The sequence below is a fragment of the Globicephala melas genome, chromosome 2 (assembly GCF_963455315.2).
Source record: "Globicephala melas chromosome 2, mGloMel1.2, whole genome shotgun sequence".
Classification (NCBI taxonomy): Eukaryota; Metazoa; Chordata; class Mammalia; order Artiodactyla; family Delphinidae; genus Globicephala; species Globicephala melas.
The window spans coordinates 172677872-172691201 of NC_083315.2; the positions used below are offsets into that span (position 1 = coordinate 172677872).

Here is a 13330-nt window from a genome sequence, read left to right on the forward strand (position 1 = left end):
TCTTGCTTTGACATTTTGGCTATTGTAAATAATGCTGATATGAACACGATTGTCCAGTGGATGAAAGTGGCAGCCTTGCAGCGAGTGGCCGAGACCAGTTCCCCTGACCTCAGAGGTTCCTTTTTTTTTTTTTTTTTGCGGTACGCAGGCCTCTCACTGCCGTGGCCTCTCCCGTTGCGGAGCACAGGCTCCGGACGCGCAGGCTCAGCGGCCATGGCTCACAGGCCCAGCCGCTCCGCGGCATGTGGGATCTTCCCGGACCTGGGCACGAACCCGCGTCCCCCGCATCGGCAGGCGGACTCTCAACCACTGCGCCACCAGGGAAGCCCAGAGGTTCCTTCTTATTAATTCCCCTGGCCTGTCTTCTAGCCCCTCAGGAGTATCACATACTGCAGTTTACAAGGGGCTTTTACACACTTTGTTTCATTTTAATCCTCACATCAGCCGTCAGGGGTTGTTACTACCCATACTATTTCTCACATGAGCCAACTGAAGCTCAGAGAACAGAAATGACTTGCCCAAAGTAAGCAAGACTTAGTAGCAGAACCAGAACTGGCCCCAGCTCAGCCCTGTGCCAGGTCCCAGGGCTGCCTCCACCCAGAGAAGGGCCTGCGTCCTAAACACACCCTGCAGTTGTGCTCTCAGAACTGGTGAAACACCACGCACTTTATCTGACGCCACCCCCCAAGTCCAGTGTTCCAGGCCACTGGCTGCAGAGGGCCATTCAGTTTTGTCTGCAGTCGACCGTGCACAGACCGAGCGACCCCGAGAGGTCAGTCTATGAACCACAGGCATCAAACTGCAGAGCAGGGATCCTACTCCCCCTGCATCCCTGGCAGTCACCACGGAGCGGGGCCCAGAAAGAGAGGAATTGCGTGGTGCCCAGCAGTGAGGTAGGGACTCTTTAGTGTCAAAAGGGTCTTTTTCATTATTTTTTAGATCTCGGGCATAATCCTCACAAGAACCCCATGAAACAGGTGTTCTTATGCTTATTTACGGAGAGGAATCTGAGGGCCAGGAAAGGGAAATGACTTGCCTGTAATCACAAACCAGTGAATCCCAGAACGGGAACCAGAAAGCTCTCTACCTCTAAATGACCTTGCAGTAAACTCCGGGTCCCACTTGACCTTCCTCCAAGGGGAAGGCAGCTGGGCAGCCCCGTGTAGCTCTTCCACACACAGCGCATACTGAGCAGCTGCTGCACGCACACACGGCCCCAGCCCCAGACATCAGCGCGCTGTACACCAGCGGAGCAGACGCGTGCCCCACAGCCTCCCACTCAGCCCCGCGCCCCATTACAGGCCTTCAGAGCTGGCTCAGCAGTTGAAGCCCTGCTGCCACCCGGGCCCACATGACTCCTCGAGCCCCTCCTCCCCCAGCATCTCAGCCCCAGTTTCTCTGGATGTGTTTGTGGATCAGTGTGTTCACTCGTCCAGCCTTGAAGAGCAACCCAGGGCCACTCGTGCGAGGAGCTAGGAGGTTAGTCCCCGCAGAGGTACACCCCGCACTACAGCGCAGCCTCCCAAATGGCCCTCCAGATGGAGGCCAGGCCGCAGCTGGATCAGTGGAAGGAAGAGGACAGGTAGCCTTAGTGTCCGCTTCTCTCACAGCCAACAATGCCTGACAGTTGTTCCAGGAAACTGAGCCGGGTGCGGTAAGAATGGGTGCCCCTGAGGTCGAGTCTGTTGTGGCCATAGGCCCCCAAAAGCTAGGCGAGCTTGTCCAGCCTAGGGGAGAGCTTGGTCTGCCCAGGTGTCTTAAGACTCAGCGGCTGCCGGCGCTCCCCTGTGTGAGCCCTGGAGCCAGGGCCTACAACTCTGCCTCTGTGAGCGGGGCGGCAAGCCCAGCAGCCGGAGCCTAGGGTGGGATGAGGCGAGCTCATTGCTGAGCCCCCGGGGGCGCCGGCGAAGCCCAGCTCTGCAGCCTGGGCTCTGACGCGGAGCCGCGCGGTCTCGCCCCAGGAGGTAAGACCCGCTCTGCTGTGTTTGCTTTTCAGACAAGTGATGGAGCAGCAGCGCCAGGAGTCCCTAGAGAGAAGAGCCTCAGCCACAGGTGAGAGCTTCCCCTGCCTGTGCCCACTGGCGCCCCTTCACCAGATGGTGCCCAGGGACACACTGGGAACGCTGTGACCAGCTGCTGGTCGCACAGGCCTCAGAGCGTGACAGCCACGCCCGGTGAATGTGGGGAAACGAGGGAACGGAGCACGGGTGCGGGGATTAGCTCAGCTTGACCCAGCCCTGCCCACCGGCCTCTGGTCCTCCCCCGACTCATCCCCTGAGTAGAGCGTGTGTCAGGCCCTGTACTAATGGCTGAGGACACAGTGGTGGACGAGGAAGATGCACCCTCTGCCCCAGAGAGCTGACTGTCCAGTCAAGGACACAGACTAATGACCCTGGGTCACCGCGGGGCACATGCAGTTACCAAGTCAGTGCAGGGGTGGAGGCACGTGGAGGGGGCCCCAGCTGCCCTGGGGGTCAGAGAAGACCCCAGGGGAGGGGTGGCTTCAGTCCTGAACAGTGACTGGAACTCAGCACAGTGAAGCAGAGGGGTTTTCTGGAACAGGGTAATGTTGATTAGTAAGCATGGGACTTCATAACTTACAAAGTACTTTCGCGTCCTTCGTTTCACTTAATTCTCTCGAGCCCTGTGAAGTAAGCAGGTGAATGTTTCCCTGTCTTTGATGAGGACCCCGGGCCCCAGCTGGCTGCAGAAGCCCCCGCTGGTGGGGATGCTGTCTGGTGCCGCCCCCTCTCAGCTGGGCCGCTGCACCCCTCGGGCTCCTGTCCCGCTCTGCCCCACCCCTGCGTTACTAATGCGGGTCTCACCCTGTCACCGGGCCACCCTTCTCCATCACTCCTGAACAACCTGGGTCCTTGGCACGGGTTCCCGGTGCGCAGGCCCAGTCCCCGCAGACCCACTGCCCTGCACGCTCCCTCCCGGCGGCTCCTTCAGTTCCCGCAGGGCCTCCCCCCTCGCGCTCACTCACCCTTCACCAGACGTCACTCCCGCTCTCCTGCCCTGTCCAGCGCAGTCATTGCTTCCCTGAGGAGGCCTTGCACGGCCTTCTGGTCGGGTTGGGGCGCCTCCTCACAGGCCAGGGCGGCCCACGTGCGCCTGCTCTAGGAGGCACTTGCCACCCTGCCGCGGGGACAGTTCTGCCTTCAGCCATGTGATGGGTTTGCTGCTACCAGGCCATGAGCACCGTGAGCAGGGAGCCTGTGGCCGCTTGTCCCCAGCGCCCTGCACGGGGCCAGGCCTGCAGCAGAGGCTCGGGCGTTGGATGCTGGGTGGGGGACGGGGGACTGCCTAGCACGCAGCAGTGCTCCTGGACAGATGCCCCGGTCTGCCCTGCGACCCGCAGCCGCCTGCTGCTGTCCCCAGAGGCCAAGGGGCAGTCACAGCTGTATCTTGGGGACTAACAATTGCTGAAGCCTAGGGGGGTGCTAGGAGCTGAGGAGAAACAGAGAGGGAAAATAAGACACAATTCGTGCCACCGAAGAGCTTCTTGTCCCACTGGAAGACCACAGTTGAGCAAGAGAAAGTTAGCGTAGGTCAAGGGCTGCTAAGCAAGTATGTGACGCCGGGTCCAGCCCGGCCCCCGAATGTAGGGAGAGACTGGAACAACGCCAGGTGCATGCCGCGGGGGCTTCCTGGAAGAGGCCACCTTGAGCTGTTCCTCATCCCTCAGGGGAGTAGGCTGCCCTCTGTCCCTGCTCCCGGGGAGGTTCCCGCTGAGGGCTGGGCACTCACTGAGCGCACTGTTGTTTCAGGACCCACCCTCCCAGCGGGGCACCCCTCCATTGCAGCTGGCGCCCCCCTCTCGTGTAGCGGGCCTCCACCCCCACCCCCACCCCCTGTCCCGCCTCCACCCACAGGGGCCGCCCCCCCTCCCCCGCCCCCCCTGCCAGCCGGAGGAGCCCAGGGCACCAGCCACGACGAGGGCTCCGTGTCCGGCCTGGCCGCCGCCCTGGCTGGGGCCAAGCTGAGAAGAGTCCCGCGGGTAAGTGTCCCGGGCCCTGTCAGATGGGCGGGCGGGTGGGCAGGACGGACCAGGCTGGGGGACGGGTTTCTAACTGGCAGAGGGGCGGGCGGACCCTTTCCCGCCGGCGGGGAGCGCAGCGCCGCCCTCCCCAGCCAGACGGCACCTCCCACCTCCTCGGTCACAGTTACCCAGTTACTGAGACCACTGGGACAGGGCCGCGTGAGAGCCGTAGGTGCCTGCAGTTACGTAACCTGCTGCTAGTCCTTTACAAGCGAGGCAGGAGATCTCTGCCCTCGTAGATGAGGAAACCGAGGTGTAGGCACGAGCAACTTGTTCAGAGTACGCAGGTCATCCGTTGCGGTTTGGACTCTGGCCCTGGGTCTCCTGCATTTAAGCCCACCAGCTCTCTCAGGCTCAGCTGGCCCTCCCAGCCTTCAGCAGCGTCCTGGGAGGTGGGGCTTCTAGAAGGCCGTACGTGTGGCTGTGGGATTAGGAGCACCTGGGACACAGAACTGTGCCTCCTCCCCCCTCAAGCCACGCTGGCCTTGGCAAGGTGCTGACCGTGAGCCAGCGAACCTGGGGGTGCCTGCCAACCGTGACCCTCCAGTCCCGGTCGCTCTCTGGGCTCCAGCTGTGCCGCCAGCAGGTGGGGTTGGGGGACTAGATGGCCTCGACCTCTTCCAGCACTGCCATCACACGTGGCCCCGTCTCCCCTCGAGTGGCGTCCTGCCACGGACACCAGACCGAAGCGCGCCGTCCTCTCCCCTTAGCCAGAAGATGCGTCCGGAAGCTCCAGTCCCAGCGGGACCTCGAAGTCTGACGCCAACCGGGCGAGCAGTGGGGGTGGAGGAGGAGGCCTCATGGAAGAAATGAACAAGCTGCTGGCCAAGAGGTGAGTGCTTAGGCTTCCCCCAGGCCCAGCCACTGTCAGGAGCTGCTGCTCCTCAGCGGAAGGGGAAGCCTGCCTGGCCCCAGGACCCACCGTCCCCTGGGCTCAGCCAAGCAGGGGACTGGTCGTCGCGCTTTCCCTTCTCCAGGGCTCAGTCTGAGACGTCAAGCCAAAGGAGTCCTCTGAGCTCTACGTCCTTCCTCATTTCAGTTTAGCAAGTGTTCGTTGAAGCATCTGCCATGTGTCAGCCTTGTCCTGAGCAGAGAGAAATTTGGAGATCATTTCAGAGATCAATTCCGAGGGAAAATAGGAGTATTCCCAGCGGTGAACGTATGACGAAGGGGCCCGCCTTGTGGGGGCCCTTACGGAGGACTCGGGAGAAGGGGTGCTGAGGTGGTAGGAGCCCAGAGGACGTTACCCCTCAGGGACGGAGCAGCAGTTCCCTCCCCGTCGTGCGCAGCTCTGTGGCCTCCGCCTCCATCCTCACCAGCACATGTGCCTCCAGCTTGCCCAAGGCCATCAGCCTGTCACTATGGCTCTTCGTTGTTCCCTAGCTGAATCCCAGGCAGATGGAGAGATCAGACAGCTCCCTCTCAGAAGGGTCGCAAAAGCTTGGGTCTTACCTGTAAATGTGGTGTGGCAGCGGGAATGCCCTGATGGGGTTTCCAGGGCCATGGCTCACCCGGGCACCAGAGGACCCAGGAGTGGGCCTCACCTGTCAGCACGCTCCTTGTTGCCCAAGAAAAGCAACGGCAGGGGCCTTGCTCCCCCGTGACCCCTCCTGCCTTCTCTCAGTCTCCAGGCTCTTCCCGGTGCCCCCATGGCGGCTGACCCCGGGCGAGCGCTTTCTGTGCCGGGTCTTCGGTAAACCCACACGGCACTGCGAGGACACGGGGGAGACAGAGGCCCCCAGAGTGCAGGTAGCTGGTCTGGCACGTCTCGGCGGGGCTGGTCCAGGGCCCTGTGTGCCCAGCAAGGGAGGGCACAGGGGGAGGGGAGCAGCCAGGTGGGTCCACGTGCCGTGACCAGAGGTGAGCCGGCGACTGCGGCCGGACAGTGCAGAGCAGCTCCAGGGAGCCGGGGCGCTTCACGGAGGAGGTTCTGCACGTCCTCTGGGCCGAAGCAGCAGAGGAGAGGTTCCGTGCAGAGGAGGAGCAGAGATGGGTGTGGTGGGTGGAGTTATACTACCTGGAGAGGCTGAGACACGCCCCCCACCCCCCAGAGCCCAGGGCCTGGAGGAGGTGGACCAGGATGCAGGCTAGAGGGGAGAGCCTCGTGTGCACGTGCGTTAGAGTCCATTCCAGAGGGGCCTCGCATAAAAATAGAAGATTCTTTAAAAAAGGAAGTGTTTACACTCTCCCCAAGTCCAACACCAGTGCGTTCCCAGTGACTGCTTGGCCTAGATGGTTTAGACCAAACGGAGAGGAAGTTTCTGAGAACAGGAAAAGGCCGGTGTGCCAGGAGCCAGTGAGACGCCAGAAGCTGGTGGCAGAGCCGGGCCCACCGAGAGCACTCACCCTGCACGACCGGCAAGGGGCGGCCACGCTGCTCTCTGAAACCCACCTGGGCGCGCAGGATGCTGGGTGGAGCCTACAAGGAGATGCGCGCGAGGGCTACTTTTTTTTTTTTTTTAAAGAAGAGCTCTACTTCCACTTTGTACAGACAGCTAATTCTCTATCTTAATCAGCTTGCGATGCTATAAAAATAAATCAGCATGCATGGCTTATAAACAGAATTTTATTTCTCACAGTTCTAGAGAAGTACAAGACTCCTAGAGAAGTACAAGACCACGGCACTGACCAATGCAGTGTCTGGTGAGAGCCCACCGCCTGGTCCATAAATGGCCATCTCTGCTGTGTCCTCACGTGGTGAAAGGGAGCAGGGAGCTCTCTGGGGTCTCTTTTATTTATTTATTTATTTTTTGGCTAGGGTCTTGTTAAAGCCCTTTTTTTTTTTTTTTTTTAATTAGGGTATAGCTGTTTTACAATGTTGTGTTAGTTTCTACTGTACAGCGAAGTGCAGTTCCCAGTGCCATACAGCAGGTTCTTATTAGTTATCTATTTTATACATATTAGTGTTTACGTGTCAATCCCAGCCTCCCAGTTCATCCCACCCCCACTTCCCCCCTTGGTGTCCATGCGTTTGTCCTCTACGTCTTTGTCTCTGTCTCTGCCTTGCAAACAGGTTCATCTGTACCATTTCTCTAGATTCCGCATATATGCGTTAAGATACGCTGTTTGTTTTTCTCTTTCTGACTTACCTCACTCCGTATGACGGTCTCTAGGTCCGTCCGTGTCTCTACAAATGACCCCATTTCGTTCCTTTTCATTAGGACTTCTTTTTCTTATCTGTCAAACAGGCATAGTAACAGAACTTAGCTGATCAAAGGTCCTTGCGGAGTCGCTGCCTCCTCAGTTGCTGAGGCCAGTCCCGGCAGTGGACCAGGCGGGGGAACCGTGTCGCTGGGAGCTGCTCGATGCCGAGCGTGTCCACAGACACTCAGCCCAGGGAATCTTCACAGGCCTGGAGGGGCCTGGTCTGCTGGGTATCCTTAGAAGATTAAACGCAGGCTCTGGGTAGGAGCAGAATGTCACGGGCGCGGTGGCAGTAGCAGGCCAGGCAGGAGCTGGTGGTGCTTGCACGCAGCGTTGGGAGTGAAGACGGGCCAGACAGCCCAGAAACAAAGTGCAGAGCCAGAAGTGAGCGGGCCCACTGTCACGAGGAAGAAGTCGGGCATGAGTCCCGGGCTTCTGGGAAGGGCCATAGGTGGATGGGATGAGAAGATGAAGAAGGAGCCCCCTGTGGCCGGTCCCTAGACGGGGACAGGCAGCCGGTGGCCCTCACCCCTGCCAGGCCAGCTTCCCTCCTGACAGCCAGCTACCTCGTGAGCTCCGAGAGCTTTGTTTGTGTCCTGGCGGCTTCACCGAGTTGAGAGCCCCCGGGGCCGGATCTTTGGAGAGTAGGAAGGGGTATGTGTGTAGATTTGGGAATTAGCCAGAGGTAGGCCACCACTGAGGCCGGAAAAGAGCAGCGAGTTCTCAGTGTCTGAGAAGGGGGCTCATCCCTGCGGGGAGGTGCGCACCGTGACTAGAGGGCGTCTCTCGGGTTCTTTCCTTCCTGAGCACGTGCCGCTCTTCGTGGTGTCCAGGTCGGGGAGGACATGGCTGCTGAGCTCTGAGGTAGGAGGAGCTTTAGGGCGATAGGGAAAGGCTTCCTCCTCCGTCCCGCAGGCGGCCTGCAGACGGGATGCCCCCAGGCTGACCTGTGGCGGGGGCAGCTCTCCTGCCCCTCGTGGCCAGGCATTGAGCGTCCTGGGAGGACAGCGGCCACCCGGCCGAGCCCAGGTCCCCCGGGACCTGGACAGGGTGTGGACCAACCTCCTCGGCCTTCAGGTGCTGTAGACAGAGATGGGGTGCCCCCCACCCCACCACCCAGACCAGTTTTGTGTCCAGGGTCCTGGGGCCAGCACAGAAGGCCTGGACACTCACCCGGGCATCGCCACAGGCCAGATGGGTGCCTGGACAAGTCATCTCCTTCACACGAAACAGGGGTCACACCCCAGCAAGGAGTCTCTGAGGACCAAGCTGTGTCCGCACAGAGGCGACGTCTGCTCTGTGTGGAAACCTTTAGGGCTGATTGTATCTTCTCCCTCCTTGTGTTAGGAGAAAAGCAGCCTCCCAGACAGACAAGCCGGCTGATAAAAAGGAAGACGAAAGCCAAACGGTAAGCACACCCCACGGCCAGCCCACCCCGGCTTCCCCAGAGGTGTGAATGGACCGGGCCTGCGGGACACCGTGTTTGGACATACACGCGGTAGATACTTCGCTGGGTGATTTGTAGGAGGGCAGGGGGACAGGGGTGACAAGAGGGACAGGAGGGGGTAGTGCAGGGGGACAGGGCCTGTGGGCGCTCATGTCCGTCCCCGCTGCACCGGGTGGCAGGCCTGTGCTCACTGAGCATCTAGCAGACACTGCTCTGCTTTGGAGCTCGCAGCCTCTCAGGGAAGGCAGGTAAGAGGCAGAGAAGCAGGACCCGCCTGGGAGCGCCTTGAGGGAAGGGCCTGGAGGCTGGGGAGCTCAGAGGGGCAGCAGACAGATCTCAAGGGACTCGGGGGGTTGGAGAGTACAATCGCAGTAGGCAGTGTCTGCTTGAAGACCAGGGCAGTTATTATTTTCAAATTATTCCTGTTCTTGAAAGGCTTCACTTGAGTCCGTGGATTCCAGCAAGAGCCGCAGGGGAGCTGGGCAGAGGAACCCAGCGCTCTGGCTCTTGTCCTGAGGGGGTCCTGGAGCCTAGTCTATCCACACAGGTTCCAGGCTCCCGCCGTCACTAGGGTGGCTAACACTCTTTCCCTCTGTGTTAAGCTTTCCCTGTAAAAATAGACTCCTACTGAAACGGCTAAGTTTAGACCTTAACTACAGATGGCATACAGGTTGCATCTCGGTGGCAGGAGACAGAAGAAATATTACAACCACCAGGCGCCAGGGTACCGTGCCACCCCCGTCAGCAGGGCAAGGCTTACCGGGTGTGACCCCCGGGCTCCAGCCTTGCCAGTGGCCCTCCCTTCCCCTGGTCCCCCCGCCTGGCACATGCGGTCCCCTCGGCCCCAGCAGCTAACTCCTCCTCGGCTGCACTTCTCTGTGTAAACAGTACTCCCTGAGAAACAGGCTCCCGACCTCCAGGCTAGTAAGGCTCTCTGCTACGTGGACCCCGGGCCCCTCTCCCCACCATGCTTCTCCCTGCCCTTAGCACACACATCTCTGCTTGTTCAGACTCGCTCGTTCCTGCTGAATCGTGAGCCCTGTGAGGGCCAGGCGTGCATATTCCACTGTCCCCATGCCTTGCACAGAGTATGGAGTTCATCCAGCTAACTCCCCACTAATTTCTCAAACTGCAGAGGCCTGTCTGGCCAGGAGCCCAGGAATAATTACAGGTCTCCAAAGGCGCCGGCCAGTTCCCGCCATCACAGCTCCAGCCCCGGTACCCAGCCTCCCTCCTCCCTGGTCTCCAGGAAGAGTGTGTTTCAAATCCCAGGGACCCAGGAGAAATCTTTGACCCCAAGGGTAGAGTTTTCTTCCTCTGACTCTCCTTTTTCTTTTCTTTCCTTTCCTTTTTTAAGAAGCCTCCTGGTCACTGGGAGTTCTGTTTGCCTTGGTCCCCCGCAGTCAGGAGGCCCTGCCCACCCGGGAGCAGCCTCTTCCAGGGCAAGGGCTAGGGCAGTTCCACACACCAGAGCAGGTGCCGCGTGGACGGAGACACTGGAGACTGGCTTTTCTTCTTTCTTTTTTCTCTTTTCTTTTTTGTTTTTTTGGCTACGCTGTGCAGTTGGCGGGGTCTGAGTTCCCCGCCCAGGGATTGAACCCGGGCCCTCAGCAGTGAGAGCACCGAGTCCTAACCACTGGACTGCCAGGAATTCCCTGGCTTTTCTTTTTTATACTTTTCAGTGTTTTCCAGATCCTCTTCATTGAACATGTACTAGGTTTATAATTAATGAGAAACAAATAAGCATTAGTTAAAGAAGGAAAACACCCCAGATGTGGAGTCAGATGTGGCTCAGGCGGGCGCTCTGCCGCTTGCTGGCCGCAGGCCAGTTATGTCACTGCTCTAAGGACGTGTTCCATGGCATGAAAACACAGCCCCCAGGCGCTGGGCCGGCAGCCTCGGGGCAGGGGTGTGGGCACGGCTGAGCCCCGTGTGCGCTGGGAGCGAGGATTCTTGTTAACTGTTTCTGAAATAATAATAGGATGACACAAAACAACTTACTGATTTTTTTCAGTTACTCTAACTTCACCCATAATGGCTTTCATTCTTGCCTGTTTCCTCTGGGCCCTGGTCCCCACGCATACGTGTTGATTTATATAGTTTCATTTATTCCACTCTCTCTTTAAACCAGAACGCTCAGGACACTTGGCCTGAGACCCACGCCTAGCACGTTCTTTTGCCCCTGGACCAGCAACTCCCGGGTTCATTCAGTCACCACGCAGATACAGGGTGGGGGTTCCTGATAGGTCTGATAGGTGCCAGGTCTGCTCTCGGCGCAGGGACCAGGCGTGAGCAGCCGTGGTCCTGGCTCTCACAGGCTCGCATTAGGTGGGCCGGGCGTGGTGGGTCCTGATTGGAGCGCTGAGCCTGGAGTCCTGGCCCTGGAGGTGGCCGTGAGCGTCCGAGAGCCCTCACCCCAAGGCTCGGATGGACCAGATGGGAAGCAGAGTTGACGTGGGCAGTGGCAGAAGGCGATTCTTGGCTCTGGTCAGCATTATGCTAGTTCTATCTCGTCAGGTCGGCTGGCTGTCTCTGATCAAAAGCTCCGGGTAGGGCGTCCCTGGTGGCGCAGCGGTTGAGAGTCCGCCTGCCGATGCAGGGGACACGGGTTCGTGCCCCGGTCCGGGACGATCCCACATGCTACGGAGCAGCTGGGCCCGTGAGCCATGGCCGCTGAGCCTGTGCATCCGGAGCCTGTGCTCCGCAACGGGAGAGGCCGCAACAGTGAGAGGCCCGCGTACCGCAAAAAAAAAAAAAAAAAAAAAAAAGCTCCAGGTAGCAGCTGTATGTGTTTTGCTTGAGAAAAATGGAGGAATTATGATTACTTAATAAATGCCATTTTCCTAAGAGTGTAGAATCTTTCCAAAATATGTGCGATAATAAACGTCAGCTTGTGTTACTGCTGCATTACTCACCTCCATTACAAGTGTCGCCACAGACTTATTCCACGGGCAGAGCAGACACGCACGGGCCGCCTTCATGGGGCCCCGCTGGGAGCCAGGCACGGGGGTCCTGGGTGGATAGGACCATGGCCTCTGTGCTCAAGGTAGGACACAATAAACTGACTGCCGATACAGAAAAGTGCTGAGGACAGAGACGGAGCACCAGGGCCCTGAGCCCTGCGAGAGCTCCCAGGACAGGCGGCATCTGCCCCGAGCTCTGAGAGGAGCGGGCGTGCAGGACAGAGACGCGCAGCGGCCGTGTCTGGGGGATGGTGGGGCGCACGGGCGAGCGGCCGGAGGCTCGGGGCTCCGCCTGGCCCACGGGTCAGCAACATTGATGAACCCGTAGCCTGGTTGGGCTAAAGATAACCTTCAGAGCATTCTGAATTCTTTTTTTTTTTTTTTTTTAATTTTTGGCCGCGTTGGGCGTTTGTTGCTGGGCGCGGGCTTTCTCTAGTTGTGGGAGCGGGGGCTGCTCTTCATTGCGGTGCACAGGCTTCTCACTGCGGTGGCTTCTCTTGTGGCACACGGGCTCTAGAGCTCAGGCTCAGTAGTTGTGGCTCACGGGCTCTAGAGTGCAGCCTCAGTAGTTGTGGTGCACGGGCTTAGTTGTCCGCGGCATGTGGGATCTTCCTGGACCAGGGCTCGAACCCGTGTGCCCTGCACGGGCAGGCGGATTCTTAACCCCTGCGCCACCAGGGAAGCCCCTACATTCTAAATTCTTAACGCTTCCTCCTCTCCGGTGAAAGAGAAGTGAAGTGCTGGGGTCTCTAGGACTCAGGCTGTGTCCGTGCCCAGCCTTGACCAGCAGGGCTGACCAGAAGCGGGCTCCTCCCAGGGCTGCGGAAGGGTCCCGGTGGACAAGGGGTGGCAGTGCCTCGTGAGGGATAGTGAGTCTGTGAGCAGCGCGGGGCCCAGGGTCCAGGCCACGTCCACTGTGTCCCCCTGCAGCCTTCTCCTCCCTGACTTCCGTGGGGTGGACCACCTCCCCACCGCAACCTTGGGTTTTCATTGGTGAATCATATTTGTTGTTTTACTGATTATAAAAATAATATATGTTCATTGGCTAATTTGGAAAACTGAGGTTTTCTAGATGACCTGGCCCAAAGGTCCCCCACCCAGCCGGTCTTCCTAAGCAGGCCGACAGCAGAGCCTTTCTCTTCCATTTCAGGAAGAGCCGAGCACCTCTCCATCTCCGGGGACCCGAGCAGCCAGCCAGCCCCCCAACTCCTCAGGTAAGGCGCACCGCCCTGCCGGCGCCAGCACGGGGTCTTAGCACAGGAGGGGTTCTTACAGGAAGGCGATCTGATCCCCCTGCCTCACTTTACGGTGAGCAGAGAGGCTGCGCTGGTGGGGGGCTCCCCGCCATCTTCGCGGCCTCCACGCCGAGCCTGAGCAGGGGCACCCTGGAGGAAAGACCGCCCAGTCTAAGCCTCGCGTCTCCCAGCCGGCCTGCCAGCACCTACCGAGTGGTGTGGGAGACCGTGCCCTGGGGCTCAGGTTCCCGGCCTTGGGCCCGTGCTCCGAAGAGGGGCACGTAAATGTCACGTTCCTGCGCCCTGCAAAACGCCAGCTGTGACCCATGTTACAGTGATTAGCAGTGAGTCTCGCTCGCTGAGAAGTCAACCAGACAAGGCGGTCCTGAACCCCGCGCAGAAATCCCCCAGTCTGAGCTCTGGAGCGGGGCTTGCGATTAGAAGAGTGCCTTGAGGCTCTATGGTGGGAAGAAGCCACCGCAGTCAGTCACTCGTCCAA

General features: G+C 59.3%; 1 protein-coding gene across 8 annotated transcripts in view; it reads left to right on the forward strand.

Annotated features, from left to right (window-relative positions):
* Positions 1–13330, forward strand: part of EVL (Enah/Vasp-like) — a 162646-nt gene that overhangs the window by 141642 nt on the left and 7674 nt on the right. For all 8 annotated transcript variants that reach the window (XM_030883380.3, XM_060295284.1, XM_060295282.1 and 5 more), the window contains 5 exons: positions 1997–2052; positions 3771–4000; positions 4753–4874; positions 8534–8594; positions 12747–12810. In XM_030883380.3, the coding sequence (XP_030739240.1) occupies positions 1997–2052; positions 3771–4000; positions 4753–4874; positions 8534–8594; positions 12747–12810 (533 nt within the window). The remainder of the gene's footprint in view (positions 1–1996; positions 2053–3770; positions 4001–4752; positions 4875–8533; positions 8595–12746; positions 12811–13330) is intronic.